Genomic DNA, 27,892 nt, shown 5'->3' with positions numbered 1-27,892 from the left:
CTCTTTTAATAATCCTCCCTATTGAAAAACTGAAAGATTAAGAGAAACATGCAAATATTTACCTACAAAGATAATCAGTGCAGTAGTGTGTGTAGACACTCCCAATTGTCTGTGGTCAGCCTAGCAGTTAAGTAAGTTACAGAATGTTGTACAGCCGGCAAAGTAGTGCATTCCAACACTATAGCATGCTATGCTATGCTGCGTTAAAGGTGTGATGGGAAAGTTGTTTTTTTTAAAAAAGGAAGACCTACAGAACTAGAAAAAGTACTCTGAAGGATCAACGACAAAACGTTAAAGGGGATTGTTTCCAGATGGAAGGACTGTGTGAATGTTTTGTTTCCCTTTGTGTACTTTGGTCCACTTTCCATTGTGTTTTAGTTGAGCACGTAATATTTTTATCATTAGATTTCTGAAAGAAGTGCTATTTTAATAATTATGCCAATTAGAAGAATAGCAGAGCAGTCAAGCCTATTTCCCAGCGGGCAGAATCTGGAATTCAGGGTGGGTGGTGGTGGGAGATGAACAGGACGGGGACCTGCAGCCCAGCCCCCTGGAAGGGCGTCTCTCTTCTACCCCCTCCCAGCCCTCCTCCTCCCATCTCTATCCTTTCCTCTACCCCTTCTTTTTCTTCTTCTTTGTCTTCTTTTTCTCATCTCCTTTCATGGCCCCTCCTGTCTCCACGCACCTTCCCCTCCTTCTCACGCCTCCTCCCTGTCTCCCTCTCTTCTCCTTCTGTCACCCTAAGATGTTTTCGACGGGAACTTTAGAATTTGCATCCATGCCCGAGTATTAATTTAGGAAAAAAAAAAAAAATAGAAGGTATGTTTTACATTTTCTATCATTACATGAGTTTCCTTAGCCAAGCAGTTAGTACAGTTCAAAGGCACCCTGGCATGGCCTTCAAAGTATTTTCACAAAATCCGTTGACCCCTTGTACTCAGCACTCCAGAGATTCTTTGTGAATAGACAAAGTGCTGAGGAGAGTAACTGCCGTTTGATACCCCAGGAATTTGTGCCCCTGCTGTAAGGGTGAATCTGATTGCTTCCTTATCTCTCCAGATTCCGTCCTTGCTCCTTTCCAAGCTTTACTGACTGGGTCACTTTCCCGTCTCCATTGAGGGGCTTGTAAGTTGTGGCCTTTTGCGGTGTTTTTTTTCCACAGTATTGATACCCAGCAACAAAGCAAGAGAATGTCATTGTTTCATAACAGGTTCAAAAAGCAGAGCAGAGCTATACGAGGATGGTTAAACCGGCCTTAGGTGAGGACCAGGGACCTGGCAGTCCAGTGTGGAGACTAACACTGGGTTTCTCACAAGGGTCAACATGTATGAGTCATTTTTCAAGTCACTTCAGAGAAATCACCTTCACACTTAGAGGGGCTGATATTTGAGGATCTAAACTAAACTGGATTCCAGGCTATTTCCAGGCTCTCAAGACATGGTGCTGTCTCAAATATGCCTAGGTCCAGGCTACCCTAGTGCCACCGCACGTGTCTCTGTTGGTCCGCACATGTCTCTGTTTTGCTATAACAAAATACCACAGACTGGATGGCTTATATAAACAACAGAAGTATCTTTCTCATAGTTTGGGGGGCCTGAAGTCTGAGATCAAGGTGCCAGTGTGCTGGGGGTCGATGAAGGCCCTCTTCTGGGTTGCGGATGGTTGGTTCCTTTCTTGCTGTGTTCTCACATGCTACCATGAGCAAGGGGGCACTCTCTGGCCTCTTTTACGTGGGCACTCATCACCTCCGTGGGACGGACCTCACCTCCTAATCCTATCTCCTTAGAAATTAGGTTTTAGTGTATGAATTTGGGGGATACACAAACATTTAAGCCAGAGAAACACATGACCCTTCTAGGATGTCAAATTGTCTGAAGTTTTGCCATCGTTTCTCTTGAATTTTTTGATATAAGACACTGAAGAAGAAAAAGAAAATGAATTTTTTTCTTGAGAAGGATCACTGGAGTGAGTCAAGAACCTGGGTTAGTATTTCCAGCCTTGGTGCTCTCTGAGTGGCATGACCCTGGATAACATATTTCCTCTCTTGAAGCAAATTGTAACTTCCTTAATTGTGACATGTGGTATTCAGACAAGTTATCTCTAACAGACTTTCCATCTCTGAAGGACCCCTTAATTCATGCTGCTGACTGCAGTGATGCCACACCTACTCTTTCTTTGACTCTCCACGACTATGTTTTCATTAAGTCTTATTATTAATATCCTTTTCACAGAGGATACTCGGAGCTGTAGAAAAATTAGCCTAAATTCTCTTCTGATCACATCATTAATGAGCTGTAGGTCCTGAGGCAAGTGACTTGCTTTCAGAGCTGCCACCACCTTTGTTATCTTGTCATTATGTTTCCTCAGTTTGTGTTGGGTGTGACTTTTGTGGGCACACAATAGGTGTTCTTATCCGAGTTGTTGACAGTTGATGAGCAGGATGCCAACAAGGTCACAGCCTTGCAATCCCGCTATGATATCAATTCCACACTTAACAGATGGACACCAGCCTTTGATTAATGCCGTATGACAGTAGTGTTTTTGACATGGTTAAAGCTTCTTATAGTTTGTGTATATATGTGTTTTTTATCACACAAGTTTTAGTAAATGTTGTTATCACCACCTGATATGTATTTACATTTTATTTATACCTTCCCTGTCTTCTGTCTGGAAATGGAAGCTCTATGAGGTGCAGGGATTATCCTGTTTAAATCAGTCCTAACCCCTCAGCACCTAGAATTGCCTCTGGCATATTGTCGGTGTTTAATAAATATTTGTTGAATTTATTCACTCGTTCATTAAAAAAACTTAATTGAGGGGTGTCTGGGTGGCTCAGTGGGTTAAGCCTCTGCCTTCGGCTCAGGTCATGATCTCAGGGTCCTGGGATCGAGTCCCGCATGGGGCTCTCTGCTCAGCAGGGAGCCTGCTTCCCCCCTCCTCTCTCTCTGCCTGCCTCTCTGCCTACTTATGATCTCTCTCTGTCAAATAAATAAATAAAATATTAAAAAAAAAAAACCTTAATTGAGGATCAGCTGTCTGCTCTTCTGGGTGCTAAAGATTAAAGATAACCCAGGAATCCACAGTCTAGTCCACGGTGAGGGACCCACAGCAGCACCCCGGAGTGTGCGAGATGATTCTTTGAGATGTAGGGAGAAGATCCTATAATTCCTGGGGTTTTTTACTATTTTACTTTCTATTTTGTGTATATTTCCTAAAGTTAAAGCGTAAGCACCCTCGTACCTTTCCTCAGCCTACAACCGACAATCTTCCTATATTGGCATGTGCTCATTTTTGTTTTCCCTGCTTGATATGTTCAGCCCAAAACTTTGGAGATTGCTGTTTTTGGAATTCTTTTATAGAATATTATTTCTCTAGGCCAGATTGTCTCCAGCAGCAAAATTCTCAGATTTCAGTCCTTCTACATACTACCCTCTAGTCTGAAGCTCTTTGTCCTTAACAGGAAGGGAAAGAAAGGGGGAAATGATGAGGTTCTGTCCTCTCCTGGTCTTCTCTAACCGAGGCCCCTGAGTCCCAAGCCAAATGTCGGCCCACACCTTCCTCCTCTTGCTCCGAATTTACGATCAACACAAACACACACCTGCTGAGGTCCTTTGCATTGCTTCTCTCTGCCGCAGCTCTTCCACAGCATGAGCTTTCCGAGCCCTTGTGGTGAGGTGATGGCAGAGTTGCAAGTGGTCTGACGTTCGAGAATAGTCCAGGTCTTCTCTCCATACTCACTTCGCTCATTCCTCCCCTCTACCCCTTTTTGACCTGCGCACATTAACTATATGTCTACTCGTAGACTGTTTTCCACATTGAAGAAACGTTCTTGTTGTTCATAATAGTACCAATTTATTAATATTAATTATAAGGGTAATGCGTGAATACATTGCAAAAATTTTTCAATTATCGATAAGGATAGTGGTCTCTTTGTCACGCCCAATTCAAAAACCTCTCAGAGGTGGCTGCTATTATGAATTTTGTCTGTGTGTTTTCAGTGGGTTTTTTTTTTTTTTTTCATTTCTGATACATTTTTGCTTTGGATCAATCAATGGATAATAGGTAGACAAATTGGGTATTTTCATTTAATAAATTGCAATATAGTGGTTAGAGATCTATCCCATTAGTTTTACGTTCTGGCATGGAACAGCCTCCAAGATGGATTAGAGTAAAATAACAAGTTGCTAAAAATGCATAGAGTACAATAGCACTATAGTTTAAAGAGATAAAAAGAAGCTGTATTAAAAAAATATATTTTGACCTACTCCTTTACCTCAGTCCCAAACTGTTTGATCATTTTAAATATATTTCTCTGTATCTCATTGGCATAGTGATTTTTGTCTGAGGACCGGGCTGGTGATCTGGTCATCTTCCCTGGGTCCTCTAGATCCCCTCGTCCTGTGTTCAGGGAACAATGATGGCAAGGAAAGGGGCCCCGACCGTGGGGAAATAAGAAGAGAATGGGAAATGAATTGGTGGTTTTAGAAGTAAAGCCGTTGGGGCACCTGGGTGGCTCAGTGGGTTAAGCCTCTCTGCCTTCACCTCTGGTCATGATCTCAGGTCCTGGGATCGAGTCCTGCATCCTGCATCGGGCTCTCTGCTCAGCAGGGAGCCTGCTTCCTCCCACTTTCTCTGCCTGCCTCTCTGCCTGCTTGTGATCTCTCTCTCTGTGTGTCAAATAAATAAATAAAATCTTAAAAAAGAAGAAGAAGAAGAAGTAGTAAAGCCATTAAATGAGAGAAGGGGAAAGTGCGGGGAGGGGGAGCCTTGTAGCCTAAGGGCTTGTCGGACCAGCTTGGAGCTGGTCTTTGTGATGTCTGAGGAAACATGTTGCCTGTTGCTCAGTCTGGCTCTTGCAACTTTCAGCTTTGTTTTCCATCATGGACTTTGTTCAACAAACATCCTCATCTCTTTACTACCTTCCTGAGCTTTTTGTATTCCTTCATTTTTCTTTTTTTTAAGATTTTATTTATTTACTTGAGATAGAGTGAGAGTGAGCAAGTGAGAGAGAGCATGAGTTGGGGGAGGGGCAGAGGGAGAGGGAAAAACAGGCTCCCCCCTGAGCAGAGGATCCTGGGATCCTGACCCGAGCTGAAGGCAGCTGTTTAACCGACTGAGCCACCCAGGCACCTCGTGTTCATTTCTTCATTCTGAGTCAGATACCCCATTCCTCACTTTGCTCCTGTAAACACGCACGCACGCACGCACACCCGTAAATACTCACGTACACTTTGTTGCAGACAACACCTCATTCAACAATTGGGCTTTTGGCTTTGGGGGGAGTAAGGATGGCAAAAGGTAGAATTTGATGGGCCTCAAGATGCTAGCCATGGTGATTCTCAGCAGCCATTTATGCATTTAAGCATAAAAAGCATCTTTTTGTTTGTTTATGGTTTTTTGTTTTGTTTTGTTTTGTGTATTTATTGGCTCTGGGAAACCAGTGTGACAGTGTGGAGACGGAAGAAATCAAGCGAGCATGTTTCTTAGGACTAAGAGAGAGGCTAAAATGACACCTTGAAGCAGCTTTTTAATTTTTTTCTAGCCCATTCTCCCAACGTGGACAGGAGATGAGACCTCAGGATAAGCTGCTTTGTTCTAGAATGAAAGTCATTGCATTAGGCAGGACTCTCCTGACGACCTGTGTCTTGACAGTCTGACTGTGAGGCCAGGGAAAGGGGAAACCCTTGGCTCCAGAAGAGGAAATCAAGGGAGCCAGCCACTAATACCTGCAAGCTTTTGCTGCTTCTCTCTCCAGCGCATAGAACCACTTGCTTCTTGGGGCTTTGTTCATAGAGAGAGCCTGCGGGAACCTGAGGCTCCTTCTAAAACCAAAAGAAGGCCAGTGTCTCCAACTCACCAGCCTGTTACTCTGCAGATCCCTGTTCCTTCCTCCATACGCCATTAACTGCAGTTCTAAATCTGAATAAATAGGTGCTAACCCGTCATGGTATTTATTTTTTAATAGTTGCTCTGCGGTTTTCTATATGAGGACATCTTGTGGCTCTGGAGCATTTATTGAGCACTATATTAAACTGGTATAAACTCGGACAAAATGCCAGGGGAATGATAAACTGGTGACATTTGTGAGTTTCTCTGCAGAAAATGTCTACAAAGGCTGCATTTGGTGATTGCATTTCAGAAGGCTGATGCTGCACCTCGAACATCATGGTGCCTGATACCAGGGTGTGATTGTTTTGTTTGTGTTCTTGACTCCAATAATCCTCAGACTTTATTCAGAATTGGCTGCCACATGTGAACACCAACTTAAGATGCTGGAAGCAAGGATGGTGAGGCTGGCTTGGTCTTGTTTTCAACCACAGAGCTGGATCTAGCCTAGCCTGAGGGACTTCACCTTCTCCTTTCCACGCACAGGGAGGCCCACGTGTAGGTGGGGACAGAAGTTCTTCTTTTTAGCTATTTATAGCTATGTTCACTTCACTTACTTCAGTAGCATTTCATGGCTTTTAGGATCAAATAAAAAACCTTAGCATGATGCACAGAGTGCTTCATGATTGGACCCCTGCCTAACTTTGGATTTTATTTTCTACTGCTCTACTCTGAAAACATTAGATCCACTGACTTGCTAGTAGACGCCCATCTGGGCCATCCTTTCTTTGATTTGCTATTTATCTCTAAATAGAATATTCTTCCACCTCTTCTGTCCATTGATCACATTATTTCGTATCCCTGAAGATTGAGATCATTTACTCTAAAGGATTTCTGGGCCTTCCTTCTCCCATGGGTTTCTGTCTGCAAGTGAAAGGTCATTCCTCTTACGTCTTCAAGTAGCACCTTGAATATGAGCACTCTCGTTACATGGGGGACTGTAGAACTCCTCCTTAGCTCTAAAGCTCCTAAGGACAGGGAATCCATAGCCTCTATGCTTACCATGTATTAGGGGCTTGGAATGTTTCACTGAATAAAAATGTGATTTTAGGGCGCCTGGGTGGCTCAGTGGGTTAAGCCGCTGCCTTCGGCTCAGGTCATGATCTCAGGGTCCTGGGATCGAGGCCCGCATCGGGCTCTCTGCTCAGCAGGGAGCCTGCTTCCTCCTCTCTCTCTGCCTGCCTCTCTGCCTGCTTGTGATCTCTCTCTGTCAAATAAATAAATAAAATCTTTAAAAAAAAATGTGATTTTATTTATTCATATAGTTGATCTCTGGACTGTGGACTCTTTTTTTTTTTAATCTTTTGAGTTATAATGATAAATTACTTCGGCTAGTGGGGTATCCATGAAATCTCAAGATACTTTTATTACCAGCATTAGCTTTAATTTTTAGATGGGTATTTACATTCCCCACCCACCTCCTCAAATAAGAAAGGGGAAAAAAAAGAAGAAAGGTATCAGCTGCATATCTGAACCTTTACGTGTACAAGGACTCCGCTAAGTGCTTTAAGATATATATTCTAGGAAAACTTATTTTAGCCTCATTTTACCAATTAAAACAATAATAAAAGCACAAGGATGTTAAGTAGCTCACCAGATTTCACATACACAAATACACTGGTAAATGCTTGCATGTTGGTTGTGTACTTCTTTTTCCAAAGCATTCAGTAAACATTTATTCAGTAGCTGTACTTGGCATGCACGGTACCTGGCACGGAAATACAGAAAGGTTTGACCTTATTGGTCAATAAGAGGGGTAGAGAGGTGAGTCACCAATAGAAACATGGCCTAAATTATGCTATGCACAAGTATGCACATGATTCTAGAAGTCTCAGAAGGAGTAAACAACTTAGTCTTAGCGGCATCTTCACTGGGAAGTCTATTTTCTTCATGTATCTGCTGCTGAGCCTATAGTGGTATGCAGACTAAGAGTTAAGAAGGGACGGGGTACTTATATCTTTTAGAATTACTGTTTTCTCTTTCTTGGGGCAAATACCCATCAATGGAATGCTGGACCATATAGTAACTCTACTTCTAAATTTTTTTTTTAATTTTGTTTGTTTATTTATTTGACAGAGAGAGATCGCAAGTAGGCAGAGAGGCAGGCAGGGGTGGTGGGGGAGCAGGCTCCCCGCTGAGCAGAGAGCCCAATGCGGTGCTCAATTCCAGGACCCTGAGATCATAACCAGAGGTGAAGACAGAGGCTCTAACCCACTGAGCACCCCTCTACTTTTTAATTTTTGAGAAAACTTCATTCTGTTTTCCATAGTGGCTGCACCAGCCTGCTTTCCCACAAACAGTGCCCAAGGTTCCTTTCTCTCCACATCCTTGCCCACACTTGGTATTTCTTATGTTTTTTATTTTATCCATTCTGATAGTTGTAAAATTTATTGCAGCATTATTTATAATAGCCAAGATACGGAAGCGGCCCAAGTGACCATTGATAGATGAATGGATAAATTTGAGGTACATTTCTACTGTGGAAGTTTACTCAGCCATCAAAAAGAAAAGAAATAAAATCTTGCCATTTGCAACAGCGTGGTTGGATCCAGAGTGTATAATGCTAAATGAAATAGGTCAGTCAGAGAACGGAAAATATGATTTCACTCATGTCGAATTTAAGAAAGAAACAAATAAAAAGTCAACAAATTAAAAAAGAGACAAAAAACACTCCTAAATGCAGAGAACAAGCTGCTGTTTGCCAGAGAGGAGGTAGGTGGTCGGGTGAGTGAAAGACACACAGAGGATGAAGAGTACACTTAGCCTGATGAAAGCTGAAAAATGTATGGGATCGTTGGATTATTGTACACATGAAATGGGAAAAAAATACTAAAATGAAAGAGTTACAGACGTAGGATAAGGGTAAGCGGGAATTCCAGACCGATACCCAGTACATGCTAAGGCATGAAGACTTCCCTGTCCTTCTGTGCAATTTTAGTAGAAGAAGAGAATTCGTTTTCTCAAATAGACACACAGGCAATATAAAGATATATTAGATCCCACGACCTATTGCCTTTTTATATAATTAAAGGATCCTGGATCAAAATTTTTCATCTCCTAATACAGAGAGTTTCCTTTTGAGTCCCAGAATTGAACAACCCAATATATCAGATATTATAGTGGATACTGACTGGTGTAAAAATGTTGTCTCTATGTTTACTGAAGAAACATTCTTCTCCGTGCTCTAGTAAGCACAGAGAATTCCATGATAAAACACAGCACCTGCCTTGTGGGAGCTCAGTGAAATAAAAGAGAGGTTTATGCAGAGAGATCAAGCAAACCATTATGAATCATGATGGAGATACATACATACAGGGTAATCTAGAAGCATAAAACCAGTGTGTCCAACCTTTTGTGTTCAGTACCAGAAGTCAGCTACTCTCCTAATGGATAAGGATACTTGAAGCCTTCCTTGAGATCTCACTCTGGAAAGAAGATCATCGAGGGGATTTTTTGGATTAACTTTTATGTTTATACTATGTTTACTTGTTAATGTTTTTGAGGCTTATTGAGGTATAATTGACAAATAAAATTATATGTAAGGTATACAATGTTATGGTTTCAGAAACATATGCAGTGTGAAAAGATTTCTACAACCAAGTTAACAGATCCATCATCTCACATGTTTACCTTTTTTCTCCTTATCTTCTTTCTCTTTTTTTGTGGGAATACTTAAGTTCTACTCTCTTAACAAATTTCAGTTTACAATACAGCATTATCAACTATGCTCCTCACCTCGTACATTACATCCTCAGACCTCATTCATTTTATAACTGAAAGTTTGTATCCTTTACCATCCTCTCCCTGCTTTTTCCTCCCACCAAACACGGGCAACCACCTGTTAACATTATTATCCTCATTAGTAAGCAAAGCACAATCATTGGTCTTAATATAGATAACCACCCAGCTCCACAGTTACAAGTAAAATGTATAAATGCGCTGGAGAATGATACTTTGTGCTCAGCTTCAGTGATTATGCTTCTGCAAGGTGGCTGGTCAATGACAGGGCCATTAAAACGAGCACCTTTGCAGACATTTAGCTTTGTTTGGCTTCAGCTTTTGAGAATTCACCAATGCCACAAAATAAAAGCGGCAATAATTCTTTATGATCTGTGACGGCAGATCTAGAGGTTCTCCCAGACTGCTAGGAAAAGGGATGAGCATAACCGCAAATAAAAGTTGTGGAAAAAAATGTGGTTTGACTTTAAAGTTTTATTTTGTTGTTGCAGTTGTTTTACTCCAGACTGGGGGTGGTAGAGGGGTGGTTAGGCAATATAAGGGGACTTGGTTAGCCACAGCAGACTCTAGAGAAGCAAGGGGCTCTGTTTTGTTCCTGTGTCTTTCTGTGAATTGGTAAGAGCAGAAACATCCCTTGAAACAACAGCTCCTGCCTTTAGAAATAACAAAAGATCTTAAGAGACAACTTCTGTAATTGATTTGGGGCCATGAGCACATGGGAAGAGGCAACTGTATGCAGAGTAATTATTTTGTCTCCCATCGACACTCACCATTAGCCAAGCAGGTAGGTCAGCATGCTAGGTTTTACCATTGTGTTTCTGGGATGCCAGCCTTCTGGGAATCCCAGTGCTGGTCATTTCAAGGAAGAAGCAGGGCAACAGGCACAGTGGGAGGTGAACAGCGTGTAACTACCCATAATTTATGAAATAATTTATAATTTATAATAATAATATAATTTATAATTTATGAAGAACCAGTTAGCTGCTGAGATTTCTAGTTTGAAGGCTTTTAGGGAGCTTGTTTTCTTTCTTAATCTCCTGACTGTGGCCTCGTCAGAAGAGGTCACCTATGCATCCAGTCAGGGCTTCAGTGTGGGAAATGGAGAGCCACCATCCCTGGACCAGCAACTGAAGTCATGGTCAGAATGTCACCGACTGGGACGCCTGGGTGGCTCAGTTGGTTAGGCGGCTGCCTTCGGCTCAGGTCATGATCCCAGCATGCTGGGATCAAGCCCCACATCGGGCTCCTTGCTCGGCGGGGAGCCTGCTTCTCCCTCTGCCTCTGTCTGCCATTCTGTCTGCTTATGCTCTCTCTCTCTCTCTCTCTCTGACAAATAAATAAATAAATAAATCTTTAAAAAAAAAAAAAAAAAAAGAATGTCACCGACTGCCCTCATTCAGAGTCCAAGGTTGCGGAGTGTCCCAGTGTGCGTCCCCTGTCTCTTTGGGGGAAAATGACCAAACCCTTATTAGGACATTTCTCCTGCCTGAGAGAAGAAAGTGGGGTTTAGTGTTTCAAGCGTAGACTCTGAATTTCAGGCCATGTATCAATCAGAGAAAAGTTACTGACAGTGATAATAGGGCCTTTAGGAGACTTCTTAAGATGAAGGGAGACTAAGCTAGCTATGCTTCAGACTCTTTGAGCTGAGAAAATGAGTTCAAATAAGAAGAGTTCTTGGGAATGCCCTTAGGACAATGATTAATTTACTTATTTCAAAGAGCTCACAGACCATTATACACTCCCTCCCTCCGTTCATTTCCTTACTTCTTTCATTCAACATTTGACTATCTATTATAGCTCAGGTAACGGAATAATTATTTTGTACTTAATAAGGCTCACTTCAAGATTACACTAAATAATAGGTACCTCCAAGGCATTTTAAATAGACTTTTCTTTTGCTTTTGATTTTATTTTACTTACACATATGGTTTCAAACATATACCGTGAAGTGAGGCACATCTGCATTTTCCTCTCCCACAGGTGCAGCCATACAGAGGACAGGCCCTCTGTGCCCTGCACTGGGGGGGGGGGGGTCACATGATTTGTTCTTAGTGCATAGGATAGTGGGACATAGTTCTGCTAATTTCAAATGAAAAAATTAATTAGGTCAGTTTGGTATGGAAGTCACTGTTCAAGTCACCCAGCGAAAGCAGCCTGCCTGGAATTTGCCTGATAAGTCTTGAAAGTCTAATATACTGTCACTGAGATTGTCACAGGAGGACATGTGTGTCATGTGTAGGACTCATTTGCAGGTCGGAGCTAATAACACACAGTGTCCTTGTCAGAGTTAAGCCTGGCCTTCATCAAATGAAAGTTCATTATAGCTTTTATTTGAAGTGGAAATTTTACTGTCAAGTTATGTACATAAATACAGCAGATGTATTCCAAGGATTGCGGTAGTTAAATCCTATGAACGTTAGTAGTCCTGGGCTCCGCTGAGTTTCTCTGAGGCACATGTGAAGTCATTAATGTTGGTCTTCCTTTTCTTGTTTCTCCATTTTTAAATTTTTATTTATTTATTTTTTTTAGGTCTGTGATGGGGTCAAATAAGGAACCAGATCTTGTGCATCTTGAGGCCAGGACTGTAGATGGTCGTAAGTAATTCACCTTCTCCACGATGTTCGTAGTAAAGCTAGTCTTATCAGTCTGCCATGAGCCAAGTCTGTGTCTAGGGAAAACACAGCAATAATAATCCATGTCCTTGGTGATCCAGAATTGCCTTAACAATTCCCAGCATCTCTCATCCAGCCAAGGTGTTTCCCTTTCCAGGTAATGGAGAAATGGCCCAATTTCTTTTTTCTGAAGTGTTTTTTTGGCTATTTGTTATGATTATGTTATTGCTGCTGTTTTGTTTTCATTTGTTTTTCTGGTTTCCTTATTTTGTCAGATATGGTCCAGGTAACATCTCACTCCTTTGTCTGGAAGGTCACAAAGCCCTTGGAAAGGACAGGGACGAGAGAACTGTCCTGGGCGTCTTTTGTCATAAACAGGCGGAGGGAAACGTCGGTTGAGTGGGTTTCCTGGTGCTTCCGTGGTTCTTAGCTGCCCAGTGAGGCCGGCTGCCAGGAGGGACTGCACTCTGTGTGGACAGGGTGGATTTGGGGACACGATACAGAAAAAATTGCAGTCCCGGGTCCAACCCTATGTCCGAAGGACTCAGAAGTTCACTCACTAATTGTGAGAAATTAGTAATTTGAAAAAGCTACTTAGACTTTTCATGCCTCCTTCTTCAACTGTAAAGGACATAAGTTAATCATAGTGGTTCTTGGACTAGCTAACATTCGCCGAGCACTTACCCTCTACCAGGAAGGATGCTAATCATTTTATATATTTTATCACAATTAATCCCCACCACAACTTGAAGGTTGTTTTTCTGATTTTACAGAAGAGGACACTAAGGCATAGAAAGTTGAAGTAATATATTTACACAGCAGCTCCGTAAGTGTCCTTCTCCTTCTTTGGTCCGGAGGCCCTCTAGCACGGCTAAGGCATGGAGGGGTACTGCCACGCCTAAGAGAGGGCAGTGCAGGTGAAAGGGTTCGAAGAAAGAGACAGGGGGAAAAGCATAGAAGAAAAAGAGGTGAGATGAGGAAGGACGGGGGGCAGGGAGAGGAGAAAGAGGTCTCAGGTGTAGAGGAGAGAACAGAACGGACTCTCTGCAGGTACCCCAGAGCAACGAGGCTGCCCAGCACTGAGCTAGAGGGTGACAATCCAATTTTTGAGACATTTCCTGTTTGACAAATATCCCTCACAGTTCACAAACTTCATCCTCACTCTCCCTTGTCCCTATCTACTTGCCCTCAGCTCAGGTGAATGCAAAAGCAGAAGATCCCTGTACCTTACCTGCTTGGGGACAGAAGAAGGAGGTCACCCCTGCTCTCCAGACTCCCCAGAAACCACACCCACTTCCTTACTGTGCACATGGCATGAGATTTTTCATTTCCAGAGGTTTTCCTTCCCATCTGGGGAATGAATATATTCTTTGGCAAAATCCGTGGGGAGTACTGATCAGGGTCCAAGCTGACCATCACCTTCCCCCGTTGGAAGCTCAGGCGGGACTACCATATGTAATATGCCCAGCACTGTGCCTGACACAGATTGAACGCAGCAGTTCAGATCTCTTCCCCCACCCCTTCAGTGGGCTCTCTCTGGTGGCCACCACTCCAGCCTCAGACCTGATTATGTCGTCTTGGATTCCAAGGCCCAGTTTTTGCTCTGGAAAAGCCAGAGCAGCCTTTTCCTTAGGCAGAACGATTCTTGACATCTGGGCAGAGTTCTCATCTCGACCCGTAGCTCAGCATGATCCGGTGCCTGCCCATTTCCTTAGCTCATCTCACTCTGTCTTCTCCTCACTCCTTGTCTGCAGGCCTGTGGGTTTGCTCTCAGTTCCTAGAACAGGCGGGGCCCTGTGTGTCACCACGAGGCTCTGATACTTGCTGGTTCTTCCACATGGAGTATCATCTCTTCCACCTTCCCTGACCAGCTCATGGTAATTAATCACCACAGATGGTTCAGATGTAAACAGCCATTTCTATTTTTTTTTTAACTTTTTGTTTCGAAATAATGTTGAGCTCGCATAAAATCTTCAAAAAAAAAAAAAAATAGAACAATATCAGAACCAGAGAAGGCATCCCTCCCTTAGGAGAGTCTTTCTTGAACTCCCAATCTAAGCCAATTTCATATATTGTTTGCTTTCATTCTGTGGTTTTACTGGATGTTATCTTTGGGGGAAGCCAAGAGAGGCTTCAGAGCAACTCTCTATACTAGCTTTTGCAACTTTTATGCGAGTCTAAAATTATTTCAAAATAAGAAGTTAAGAAATAGAAGTGGATGCTTACGTCTGAACCATCCATGGTGATCAATTACAATGAACTGGCCTCTAAATTTGAGGAGAGGAGGGGCCGTGTGTATCTGTGGTCAATATCACGTCTCCAGCACACGCCACAGTGTCAGCATGTAGATGGAGCTTAGTAAATATTTGCTGAGTGAGTGAATACATAGCTGGCCAGTTGTCAGGGTGACCAAGTCACTTACTAAGCTGTCAGAGAATTTTAGGGCATTGCATTTCAAATCTGGACATATCATGGCCCAAAAAAGGATCTCGTTAAAACGTGGGTTCTGATTCAACAGGGGCCCAAGAGTTTGCATTCCTAATAAGTTCCCAGGTGAAACCCGTGCTGCCGGTCAGCAGAACACGTTTAGAGTCACAAAGTCCCATAACGAAAAACTAATGAAAGAGCTTTAGGGTTTGTCTCCCATGACTGCACTGTCTTGTTCAGGAAGCCCTGGATGGAATTGGTAACATCCCAGATTGCTTTCATTTTCAAGCTTTTGGGGATAATACCGCTTCTGGCTTGTGGCATCTAGTGCACACAACCCCATATCCTGAAAACAATAAGGCTGTCATTTTCCCTGATGTGCACCTTCCCTTTCACCCAACATTATTCCTCTGCTCCCTGCAGCCATGAAGGTTGATAATGCCAAACTGTCATCTCGGGCTCAGCTTTCACATGGCATGAAATAGATCAGTTCTAATTTTATTTATTTTATTTTACTTTTTTTGCAAAGGCAGCATCTTCAGAAACTACCCAAGAGTGAAAATTCAATAAAGGGATTTAATTTGAAAAGTTATCCCTGTCAAAACAAAACAGAAAAAAAAATTACCTACCAATTGAAATAAAGGATCTAGGCATAATGCCTGACCTGCCTAGGTATTAAAAAAAAAAAAAAAAAAAAAAAAAAAAAAGAGAGAGAAAAGAGAGAGAGAGAAAGAGAGAGAGTTTTTTTTTTCAGTATCATATCCAGCCTCTCCCTCTCTCTTTCTTTCTCCCTCTTTCTTCCTTCCTCTTCCTCAAAGTACTTGGTAACCAGGAAGTTGTTTTGACACAGGAAAAATCCCTCACTAGCTTATTTGGCTTATCCCCATTGGGTGGTTTACAAAGGCTTATCTGGGCTTGCTAATTCAAAGTTCGGTTTTAGCCTCATTTCACATTTCCCTAGATTACATTTTATAATCGATTTCTGTTTCACCTGAACTCCCCATACCGAGGGCTTTTTTTTTTTTTTTTTTTTTTTTTTGCTTCGTGACAGTCTGTGACTGTCATAGACATTTCTGCCACTGTGCTCTGGAATCTGGATGTCTTGTAGTTTACACTGTGACAAGGATGTTATTCTTCCTTGCATTACCTCTCTGCCTTGGGAGGAAGGCTGGGGAGAGCAGCCTCAATTACAATCAATCACGGGAATTATTATTGGAAAATTTTGAACATGTTTACTGGATGTGGCATTTGTTATTGGGGACATTTAATTGAGGACACCCTGACAGGTCCTCACTCCAGAGACAAAGATTTTACTGTTTAAATATTGGGCGTGTGTGTATGAATGTACCTGCTCTCAGGCATCCTATGGAGTCAGTACATTAAAACTGCCACCCAGTGCATTAAAAACGTAAAAAGGACACTATCTTCTATTGATTCACCTAATATAGGTACATTGCTGTATACATATGTAATGAACGTAGTTAGATAATGTTGACCAAACCGCTGGATTGAAAGTTTTGTGAAAAACCTTATCTCATTTTATTTTGGTTCTTTATACAAACAAAGGTCAGAGACTGACCCATTTGTTGACTTAATAAATAACCTTACCTGTATAAGCAAGTCTTCTCAAAGAAGGGCTTTAGCCATAGGGTCTCCAGAGTCCTGAGGGGCTAACAGACAAGTTTAAGAACCTCACTAACTCCCTGGAATTGTGCGCTGCGTGTTAGGTATACGGGATTTTGGAGGACAAGAATGTAACCATGATCAGAATTCTTTACATGGAAATTACACAGGGATGCAGAGTTCTCTGTGCACATCTGTATATATCATCTTGCAAGAGATGCAAGAAATGCAGTCCTGCAGTGACTTTGACCTTTATCACTCCTCCCTTTCACTTCTGAAATGAAAGCCATAGTCAGTGGCATGACTATTTCAGTACTGGTGGCGATCTGTGCTAGCATGGACAAGGGGCAGGGGACAATTACTGGGCTCATTGTCTGTTTGCATGAGTAAGTAACCTCGTAACAACCTGCACAAGGACTCATCTCTTTCACTGGGGAGAAACAACCTTGGCCCTTAAACCAACTGTGAAAATGAATGCCCAAAAACTCTTGCTGAAACGAACCACAGACTAGCATTTTACAAGCTGAAATAAAAACCAAAGGAGACTCACAACTTTATATAACCACCATCCCACGGATTCTGGTCTTGGGTCAGAACTGGACATCCCATTCTATTTCCCATTTTCCAGTGCTGCAGCCGGCTTCCATAATGAGCAGCTGGCCAGCAATATGTGGTTGGGGGACGGTGGCTGCAATGCTGAGGGGCTGTGATGGAGACCTCGGTTCCCAATAGGCCTCAGTCTGTGACCTATGGGGTGCTTTCAGTTCTCTGTATAGAGATAGATTATCTTTATGACCACAAGAGTAGCAGCAATGACAATAAAAAGGAGAAGTTGTACTCGGGTGCATCAAGTGAAAACCCTAAAATCCTCTTCCTAACCTTCCTTCCTATTCCCCAGGTGCAGCATGTTTTTTTTTTTTTTTTTTAAATGTTTCTTCTACATTTTTTCCAGAAATTGTGTGGGCTTACACAGGTGAATATGCATATGAGTACACAGACCTACACACATACGTTCGTGTTCTAAAACCACCATGCCACATGCACTGGGGAATACAATAGCAAGTTAAAATTTTCCCATATCAGCACATGTAAATGCAGCCCCTTTGTGACCAATGACTACAAAAAACCACACTTTGTGCAGTCAGCTATGCTCTCGTTAGCTTTTCTCTCATTAGTAGAACGGTAGAGGTTTGGCTCTTTCACACAGTGCTAATACATCTGTACACACACACACACACATATTACTGATTTGGTTAGTCAGCATTCACACTTGTGCAGGCAGCAAGCAATGCTGGAAAGAGAAACTACAGATGGCCAGTTCCAGGTTTGAGAGTGAATACTTGGAAAATTTTAGCAGACCTTGTTGCACTGTCCTCTGAGATGGCTTCATCATTGCACGCTGTCACTGTGTTGGTGCTGGGATTTGCAAGCCCTCAATAGCCTGAGACATTATCAAAGATTTCTTAAACGTAACCCATCTGATGAGCCACGAGCTATATCCTTATTGCTTTCATTTGCATTTATTTAATCGTGAATGAGGTTAAGAATTTTTACTGATTTTTCTTGGTTATTTGTATTTCTTCATTAGTGCACCTTTAAAAGATGTCAAATTTCTTTAATGTTCCAGAGAAGATGAACACTTTGGCTTTTGTATACGAATATATATATATTTTTTTAAAATGTCAAATTGGCCACTCCCACGCCAGCCAGGGTCCCAACCCTGGCCCACCAACTGGCATTTTTCGACCCCACGTTTTATATCCTTGATTTACCTTCTTTTCAGTCCATTTATTTAGGAACAGTTTCTGAGGTGGGACCTGGGAAGAGGCTAACATTTTCTAGAATTGGGGCTGCTGCAGATTCTGATGGCTCCCTACTCCTCCCCAGCATGGGGAAGGGCCTTTCCCCTCTCCGCCTGCCCCCACAGCAGGCGTCAGGGACGAGAGCACAGAGGCGCCCTGCACTGGCTTTCTCTCTTGGCTTGCCTCCTTCTGACCCTCATTGTTCATGTTGCAAAAGCCTCTTGATTTTGACTTCTCGTGATTTCAGTGTGGCCTCTCTGATTGAGTAGCCTTAAAGACAGCCTGAAAACCAACCAGAAAAGCATGAAACACGGTAACACAGGCCTCCCCACACAGCAGTGAAAATCTGGCAGGAACATGTAGTCATGGGCCCCGCTGGGTGGCTTTCAGAGTGCGTTCTTTGTACACTTCTCTGTTACTTCCCCTGCATGCTGGGGGCCCAGCCAGCCGGGAGAAGGTCTGTGCTGCTTAGAAGAGAGGACAGAGTGCACAGAAGAAGCCTGTTCTCCCCTGGCTTTCACTCGACAGCAGAGGAGTGCATCTCTGCTGGGTTTTTAGGATCCTGCAGGACACTACAGCACTAGTCCATACAACATGGATGGCAAAGTGTCTAGAAAATTCCTAATGCTTCTCACCCCTGCTTAAAAAAAAAAAAGTGTCATAAAGGTCTTGGCACTTACTCATACATTTCCTTCCTTGGTCATGTACGTTCTCAGGCAACAGTGATGCTAATACCATGCATTATATCCTTATCATTTGCCTCCGCCACTACTGCCCTAGGTACTTCTCAGTTGCATTAGTCATCGCCATTCTTGTAAGTAGGCTCTATTGTTATTTTTCTCATTTTAACCTTGAGGAAAACAAGGCTTATAGTGATTAATTTGCCACTGCCTCAGGGCTAGAATTTGAAGCCCTATTATTATGCATTCATTCAGCAGATACTGTTGGGCCTGGATGTAGTGATAGGAGGGAAAGTTGCAAAGACCCTGCTCTCATAGAGTTTTCCTAGTAGATAGAGAAGACCTTATACTGGGTGTAAACCCATGTCTAATGCCAAGTGGTGCTGAGTCCAGGAAGTAAAGGAAAGCAGAGCAAGGGGAGCAGTGATTGAGGGGGGAGGGGATGTCAAGGAAGGAATCTCTGATAAGGTGGCATTTGATGTTTGAACCATGTAGTTATGAAAGGAAGGGAGACAGCTGGAACAGTATTCCAGAAGGATGGAACAGTATATGCAAATGATACAGAGTATGGCCATGCTCGGCAAGGGTCAGGGGATATCAGGAAGGCCAGGAATATGGAGAGGACAGGCCAGCGTGTCATCTTTGTTTATTTCACCGGGAAAGGCAGAAACGTGCCTTATTGGTCTTGGTTGAACACTGACCATGTTCCAAGTATGATATATGGTATTGAGAGTGATAAAAAAGTTATTAAGTGAAGAAATACTGGGTTGAACATACCCAGGTGCCTCAGAGGCAATCCCTTGAACTGACTCTTTGTCCTGAAATTAATCACATAGCATGTGAACACATCCAAGCAGATTACTCACCCCTCCCCCAAAAAACCCTGTAAAAAATTCTGTGTTTTCTCCCCCATGCACCAAACTGCTTTCATCTCTCCTCTTCCTCTCTCTCTCTCCTTCCCATTTTTATTCCTGCTTTTGTTCCCTCTGCCTTTCCTACCATTTCCTCCCAACCCCCGCCCCCTCCAACCTAAGGCTCCCTCCTGCACCCTGCCTCTCCCCCTGTCTTTTTTAACTCAGTTTGGGAAGTTTTTCAAACAAATGTGCTTCTCGGTTTTTCATGCCTTGGTGTGACCTTCTATATAACTTCATGTCTTTTCTCAACTTAAGCTGGATTTCCAGTGTGGCTTCCTCAGAGCGGACAGGGAGCATTTCCCAAACACATCTTGTACCCTCCCCTCATGCCTCTGTGTTCCTTCTTCCTGGAGTCCTCCTTATCACTCACCCTACCACTGTTCCAAGCCACCTTCCAGACTTTTCTCAGCTCCTCCAGGAAGCCTTCCACAGGTGTCCCCGCCTTCACCCCCACACAGGTCATTGTTACCTCTGGGCCTTAGAGTGAATAGTAAAGTGGTCTCTATCCCCCAAGTACAGTAGGCCAGGGAGGCATAACAGGTCCACAGTTCTGTGTGAAGCAAAGTGAAATAGAGGCCATCACAGGAGAACTTGTGGCACGGGGTAGACCATCTGTGGAAAGGTATGAATTAGTGTGTCCCTCACAGCACTGCTTTCTGAGATGCACTCACCTTGCTTCATTGCAGGTGGCAAGTGGTGTTTCTGTATTTGTATTAAATTATTATGTCCTTCTCGCCTCTTTCATGTCCCTAATTCCTAGTCTTGTGCTTGGTGAAAAATTTATGATCTCAGAACTTTTCCTGTAGTAAGCATGGCCTCCTAAATGTCAGAAGGCTAGTCATAAAAGACAACATTTAGCAAGTGATCCTGGACCAAAATCGAGAGATTTCATAGAAGAAAGCAGTGCCACGGTCTCTATGTCGAGGGAGAACATTTGATCTAAGTTTATAATTTTCTCAGAAATGTATTGAACTTGGGCTTTTCAAGGGGCCACAGCTGGAATCTCCGCTTTGCATGTGTCAGTTTCTCACTGGTACATGCCACAGAGGGTTCTGGAACCCTGAGGGTAATGAAATGTACATGAGCACAAGCATGTCGACACATGCGTGCATGTGTGTGGGTTGGGGACATTTAATAGGAAGGTTCTAAAATAATAGAACAACGTAAAGAACAAAAGGAAGCTATATATGCAGATATATGGGCTTTAAAAACTGCCCTGTTTTACTGTTGAAAATTAGTAGGGGATGGAGAGTTTCAGAGTGTTCATGACTGCCTAGAGAGTTACGGTTTTGTTCAAAATGAAATTTTTATCATATTAAGGTATATGAAAGGATTTCTTGCTAAGTAAATATTTGTTGAGTACCAGAATCAGGGGTAGAGTCCTAGAGATCTGTGATGCATTTCATTTACTAGCATTTGAGCTTATGCAAATCTCATCCCTAAGCTTAGAGTTCTTCATCTGTAAAAAGTACCACTTTCTGGGATTTTTTTTTTTTTTGTAAATCTGGAAAGAGAAAAAGCATGTGATCCATTTGGCATGGTTCCTAGCTGAGGGGCCGGGTGCGCTCTGGTTGTTCTGGAGGTTGATGCCATCGCTGCTCTCACTGGAGAGGTGCTGGGAAGGGAGAGCTCAGCCCCAGCCTCAGGAAGAACCCCACGGAAGAAAGCCCAGGAAGTATTTGGACAGGGTCGCAGACAAGGAAAGGGCAGTTTAAACCAGAGGTTTGTTTCTTGGCACAAGAGTGGGAAGGAGACAGGTTTCAATGGGTAAAGACTTGCTGGATGTTAAAATGATAGTCTAATTCTTTTTTTTTTTTTTTTTAAGATTTTATTATTTATTTGACAGAGAGAGATCACAAGTAGGCAGAGAGACAGGCAGAGAGAAAGAGAGGAGCAAGCAGGCTCCCTCTACGGAGAGCCTGATGTGGGACTTGATCCCAGGACCCTGGGAACAAGACCTGAGCTGAAGGCAGAGGCTTTAACCCACTGAGCCACCCAGGCACCCCGATACTCTGATTCTTAACATCCTTTTTTAATTCTAATGTTCTAATAACTGCTCGTTACATAGAGGAACAGTCTGAAGCTTAGCTTGGTAAGTGACCTTCTCTGACTCACCCAACTTGGAGGAGATAGACCCAGGACCTGGAAGGTCACCCCCAACAGGAGGGTGCACTTGCAAAGCAATATGGCCGCAGGCTGGCTGGCCTGTGTGCTGGGCTCCCACACGCCTCCCATGTCCTCCTCATAGCCCGAGTTATTTTCCAGTTCCCCCACTGGCCACTGCCTCACACCATTATCTATGAATTATGCCCAGAGAATATTTTTCCTGGTGTCTTAAAAAAATTACTTAAAAAAAAAAGTCTTTAACCTACACCACACATTGAATATGAAGAAAGATACTGTGTCAGGGAGAAGTGTATGGAGTGCTTTACAGTCGCTTCCTGTGAGACATGGTGGGCAGCGCTGGTGGCTAAAGAGAGAGCCCTTCAGGAGCAGCCACTACTCCTGTTCCTGGAGCACAGACTAGCCCGGCACCAGACTCGCTGCCTTTCACGCCTGAGCTCTTCGCTCGTCACCGCTGCTGGCAAGATGCCTCGCACCCGTTCCCATTTTGCAGATCAGCATTTAGAGAGGTAGCTGTGACTGCTTCGGTTTACGGAGCTAGCAGGCCTTGAACCTGCATTGAAAGCCCTGTCCCTCTGCTCAAAGCCCAGCCCTTGAAAGGAGGCCTTTCTCTAGATCACAGATTTTGCAGGGGGTGGAAACTGCGTTACACCAAGCAGCAGCTGTTGCTCAGAGTGAGGATGCCTGGGAAGAGCAGCACAGGGCCCTAATTACCTATGGCAAGGAAAACATCTGTGTGGGAAAAGTAATGAAATTAATTCTAAAGTCTAGCAGTTGCATGCATTAATTGACGTTAATTAATGCCAAATTACAGGATACTTCCTATGGAATCACATCATACACTCACTAGAATTGAATATGGAAAGAGTTCATCATACTTAATGCTATTACAGCAAGCCCCAAGGGGCGTAAGAGTGATTGGTCCCTCATTATGAAGTGCAGCCAATTTCTTTCTGTTTCCATTAGAAGGAGAAAGAGAACAAACCAGGAGCACTTTTCCAGGGGCTGGCGGTTCAGAATTGTTCATTTCCCCTTCAGCTTGCAAATTTCACTTTGAGCCACTCTAAGCAAGAATGCTTTTAAGACCCCTTCTTGGGGGGCGCCTGGATGGCTTGGTGGGTTAAAGCCTCTGCCTTCGGCTCAGGTCATGATCTCAGGGTCCTGGGATTGAGCCCTGCATCGGGCTCTCTGCTCAGCAGGGAGTCTGCTTCCTCCTCTCTCTCTGCCTGCTTCTCTGTCTACTTGTGATCTCCATCTATCAAATAAATAAATAAAATCTTTAAAGACCCCTTCTTGGGGCTTTCCTTGGGTCACCCTGCTGAACCCTCTGTATTTCTTAGTTGGAGAACAGACTCACAGCATGTAATTGCTTGTAGTCCCCCCCCCACCTCAGTACATGACATGGTGAGTGGAGGAAGATGGAAAAGCAGAGGAATTAGAGATGGTTCTTTAATTCTCCAGAGACAGATCTCAAGCCCACCGTGGACCACGCCCCCTCCACCCCCTGGCTGGGAGATGCTGACACAGCATCACAGCTTTGCACACAGAGCTGTCTCCCTCTCTCACATCACTGCCTGTATACTACTCTTGACATCTCCTATATTTCTTTTATTCATTTTTCTAGTGCAAACATACATATGTAGATATCTATATATACAACTTGTACAGAATCTGGTTGATACACATACCGGTAACCTACTTTTTAAAAAACTTTTATTTTAGAATACTTTTAGGTAAACAGAAAAGTTACCAAGACAATGTAGCTTTACCTAGCTTCTCCTAACATTGACATCTTGAACAACCAAGGTCTGTTTTCCAAACTAAGAAATTAACACTGATACAATATTATTAATTGGTAACCCATTTTTATTGTATGACATGTATTAAGCACTTTTGTAAATACTCATATACTCTTTGGAAGCACGGTTTTAATCACAAACTATGTATGTTTTGAAGTTTTCAAAAATTATTCCCCCATTTTTTTTTTTAAAGATTTTATCTATTTATTTGACAGAGAGAGATCACAAGTAGATGCGGGACTCGATCCCAGGATCCTGAGATCATGACCTGAGCCGAAGGCAGCGGCTTAACCCACTGAGCCACCCAGGCGCCCTTATTCCCCCATTTTTGGCCCTTCTTCTCTCTTTCTTTATTATAAATAACACTGATGAATATTGAAATAGGTAATTCTTTTCATAGATCATTAATTATTTCCTTGGGTAGAAGTCTCAGAAATGAACATGATGTTGAAAGATCTCATTTTCAAGGATGTTGAGCCATATTGCTGAATTATCCCACAAAAATACAGATTTACTGGTCTTTCTTTTGTATCTAGGTGTATGCATTGATATTTAGCTCAAAGCCAAAATATGGGTAACAAATATTGGCTCCCAGTTCACGGACATTTTTCACACAACGTAGAGTTGTAGAAATAAAAGCCTTGGGGCCAACCAAGTTTGAATCCCATAATGCCATTTCTGTAAATCATGATCTCTTTGAGCTCCATTCTCTTTATCTAAAAAATCAGTTGATATCTTATTATATCTTGTAGTACTGTGAAGATTAAATGCATGAAATAAAGGTGAAACATGCTTCAGAGTCCCTGGTACATAAATGCTCAACGAATGTTAGTTTCCCTATTCTTTTATTTCCTTCCTGAATCCCTTCGATTCAGAAATTCCGAATAGTTGAGTTATAAATATGAAAAGTGTATCTTTATATTTTCTATCTTGTGCTTGTTCAGGAACCTTTGAAAAGGAGGTTAAATTCTTAAGAAAGAAACTCTTAGACTCCATTATAAATAAAACAAATACTTTGTGTTTATCAAGAAGTCCTCATTAGGTGGCAGTCCAAGCAATTCTGATTGGAAGTTGTATTTGTAATTTGAAGACCAAGACCTCTTAATCAAGAACCTTTGGTTCAGTTTGGTTAATCATTGTTTTTATTCATTATCTCACATAACAAGCACAGAGAAAGAGTTGCTCTGGGCTCAGTACAATCAGTAATTCAGTGTTACTGATTTTTTGCATACTCATTACGTACGCTTAACTGTAAGACAGTCCCCTCTGTGTAAAAAGAAGGCTAGCGCAGTGCCAAGCATCACATTGGACATAGCGTTCTAGAGAGACGGAAGAGGGTCTTCTGCTGCAGCTCCTGGTCTCTGCACTGCAGCCCCTTAAAAGACCTCCCTCTCTTCTTATTTCCTGCGACAGGGTTTTCATGCCCTTTCCTGAACCATCCAGTGGCAAGGGGACTAAAAGAAGACCTTGAATGGGCATAGACCCAAAAGGATTAATCCTTGCCTGTGAGCACTTATCAGTCACACAGGAGCAAGGACAAGCATATAGATGGAGTATTGGCTTTTCCGTTAAAGAGGCTGGGAAGAGTGGGTATTGGAAGCTCACCAACAAAACATAACTGATAGAGAACTTAACTGAATAAGCAAATTCAGTTTACCCTTTTAAAGGACCTCCTATGTGCTCTCAAACTGATTTGATCACTGTGAAAGGTAGCAAAAGAGGAAATGGGAATATTACCATTATTGATAACAACTGAGATCAGTACACATTTGAGTTTAAAAACATGTAGCGTATACATTATTTCAGTTAATTCTAGGGGCCAAATTGTAAGAGAGTCGACATTGGCATTCCCATTTGGGTGGCAAGACTCAGGGGGATGAAATGATTTCTTTTGAACTACGCAGCCAGGAAGTAACCAGACCAGAACTCAAGCCCAGGTCTCCTAGCTGCCGATGTTCATTGTTTCTGTGACCCCAAGCTACCTTTAGAAAAACAGAAGTTAAAAAAAAAAGAAAAAGAAAAACAGAAGTTGATTAAAAGTTGTAAAAGGGTCTGTGGAGTGTGAAAGTTGTGAGGTAAAGATTTTGTGTGCTGTAGTGGTGGGGAAGGACTGAGTCACAGAAATTGTCTTCGAGAAGATTTTGAGTTATGCCCCAAAATAAAATGCTAAGAGTGTTCGCAAAAGGAGATAATTAAGAGGGAATAGTGGCTCTTCTTTAGTTATCTCTGGAGATGGTTTCACCGGGACTAGATGGCTTAAAGTGCTTCAGAACCAGTCCCATTCCCGCATGGCAGTGGGATGAAGGAATATTGTAGATAAAGCTCTCCTCCAAAGTGTCCAGAGGGCTTATCAGTATTTACATCAGTCATTGGTCAGATGGAGCAAATGTGCATGCCGCCCCCTAGTGGTCCTCCTTCTAGAGTACAGGTTTACCCAAGTTCCGTTAAGTGAAGATTATCCTGGAAATTTCCTTTTTTTTTTTTTTTTTTTTAGATTTTATTTTACTTTTTTTTTCCAATTTATTTATTTTCAGAAAAACATTATTCATTATTTTTTCACCACACCCAGTGCTCCATGCAAGCCGTGCCCTCTATAATACCCACCACCTGGTACCCCAACCTCCCACCCCCCCGCCACTTCAAACCCCTCAGACTGTTTTTCAGAGTCCATAGTCATTAGTGAATCCTTGATCCAACCCAATACTATTGCATACCCCCATTTCATGTAAGTCTTCATCTCCTGATTTATTTTTAGTGGGGAAGAGTGGATTTCTGTATATATCCCTGATGTCCTAAAAGCAAAGTCATCTGTTCAGCATCAAAAATAAATAAATAAAATAAAACAACTTTATTTTTCATTCAAAATATACATATTTCAATCAAGAGTCACATTTGCACTATTGGACATTTACCCCAAAGATACAGATGTAGTGAAAAGAAGAGCGATCTGTACCTCAATGTTCATAGCAGCAATGGCCACAGTTGCCAAACTGTGGAAAGAACCAAGACGCCCTTCAACAGATGAATGGATAAAGAAGATGTGGTCCATATAGACAATAGAGTATTATGCCTCCATCAGAAAGGATGAATACCCAATTTTTGTATCAACATGGAAGGGACTGTAAGAGATTATGCTGAGTGAAATAAGTCAAGCAGAGAAAGTCAATTATCATATGGTTTCACTTACTTGTGGAGCATTAAGGAATAACATGGAGGACATTGGGAGGTGGAGAGAAGTGAGTTGGGGAAAATCAGAGGGGAAGACAAACCATGAGAGATTGTGGACTCTGAGAAACAAACTGAGGGTTTTGGAGGGGAGTGGGGTGGGGGGTTGGGTGAGCCTGTTGGTGGGTATTAAGGAGGGCATGTATTGCATGGAGCACTGGGTGTGGTGCATAAACAATGAATTCTGGCACACACACACACACACACATACACACACAAAATTTTTTAAAAAGAGGCACATTTCAGTGAGTATTTACTTACTGCCCAGTATATGCCTGGAACAGTATTAGAACCTGGGGACACATTCATGAACAAGCAGAAAAAGCAGTCCTCAAGGAGAGTATATTCTAATAAAGAGGGGCAGAAATACATAAGGAAGAGGTGATTTTATATTGTGGTAAATTCCATGAAGGTAATTAACAAAATGGTGTTGATCAACAGTAGTCATGGAAGACCCTCTGAAGTAAGAGTGGGCTGAAATCTAGAACTTTCTTTGTGAACCACCTGGAGAAAAGCAGTTCAGGCAGAGGGAATACAGTTGAAAAGTCTCTTACGTGGTAGAAGATTTGGCCACATTCCCGAACATAGAGGAGGCCAGATGAGAAGAGTCACAGAGAGAAGAAGAGATTAACTTGTGGGGAAATTGGAGTGATGGGTCCTAGAGGGTTCGAATTTATTTTAAATGCAATGAGGCAAAAGGAGTTTTAAGTAAGGAAGTGACATCTGATTAGTAGGGCAGAATAGTTAGAGTCGAAAAACCAAGACATCCTCCCTGATACAAAGTACTCCCAAGCAAAAGGTATCAGATCTATGTAGGAGTTATTGTAACTGATAGGTTTACCATCTGCTGTTGAGTCTCATGTGGGATTAGTTTACTTATCTCTAAATGAGGGCAGAGTTTTGGATGCAGGAATCTCCTCTCTATTCTGTTTCACTTTTTTTTTTAATTTTTTAAAAAGATTTTATTTATTTATTTGACAGAGATCACAAGTAGGCAGAGAGGTAGGCAGAGAGAGAGGAAGGGAAGCAGGCTACCTGCTGAGCAGAGAGCCGGATGTGAGA

At 42.5% G+C, this 27,892-nt stretch overlaps 1 protein-coding gene across 4 annotated transcripts in view; it reads left to right on the top strand.

Annotated features, from left to right (window-relative positions):
• Positions 1–27,892, top strand: part of SORCS1 (sortilin related VPS10 domain containing receptor 1) — a 519,072-nt gene that overhangs the window by 367,305 nt on the left and 123,875 nt on the right. For all 4 annotated transcript variants that reach the window (XM_044240472.1, XM_044240471.1, XM_044240469.1 and 1 more), the window contains exon 6: positions 12,154–12,218. In XM_044240472.1, coding sequence (XP_044096407.1) covers positions 12,154–12,218 — 65 coding nt within the window. The remainder of the gene's footprint in view (positions 1–12,153; positions 12,219–27,892) is intronic.

Source organism: Neovison vison, chromosome 2 (genome assembly GCF_020171115.1).
Source record: "Neovison vison isolate M4711 chromosome 2, ASM_NN_V1, whole genome shotgun sequence".
In the NCBI taxonomy this organism is placed as follows: domain Eukaryota; kingdom Metazoa; phylum Chordata; class Mammalia; order Carnivora; family Mustelidae; genus Neogale; species Neogale vison.
The sequence above is the reverse complement of the archived record's forward strand: the minus strand, read 5'-3'. Positions and strand labels throughout refer to the sequence as shown.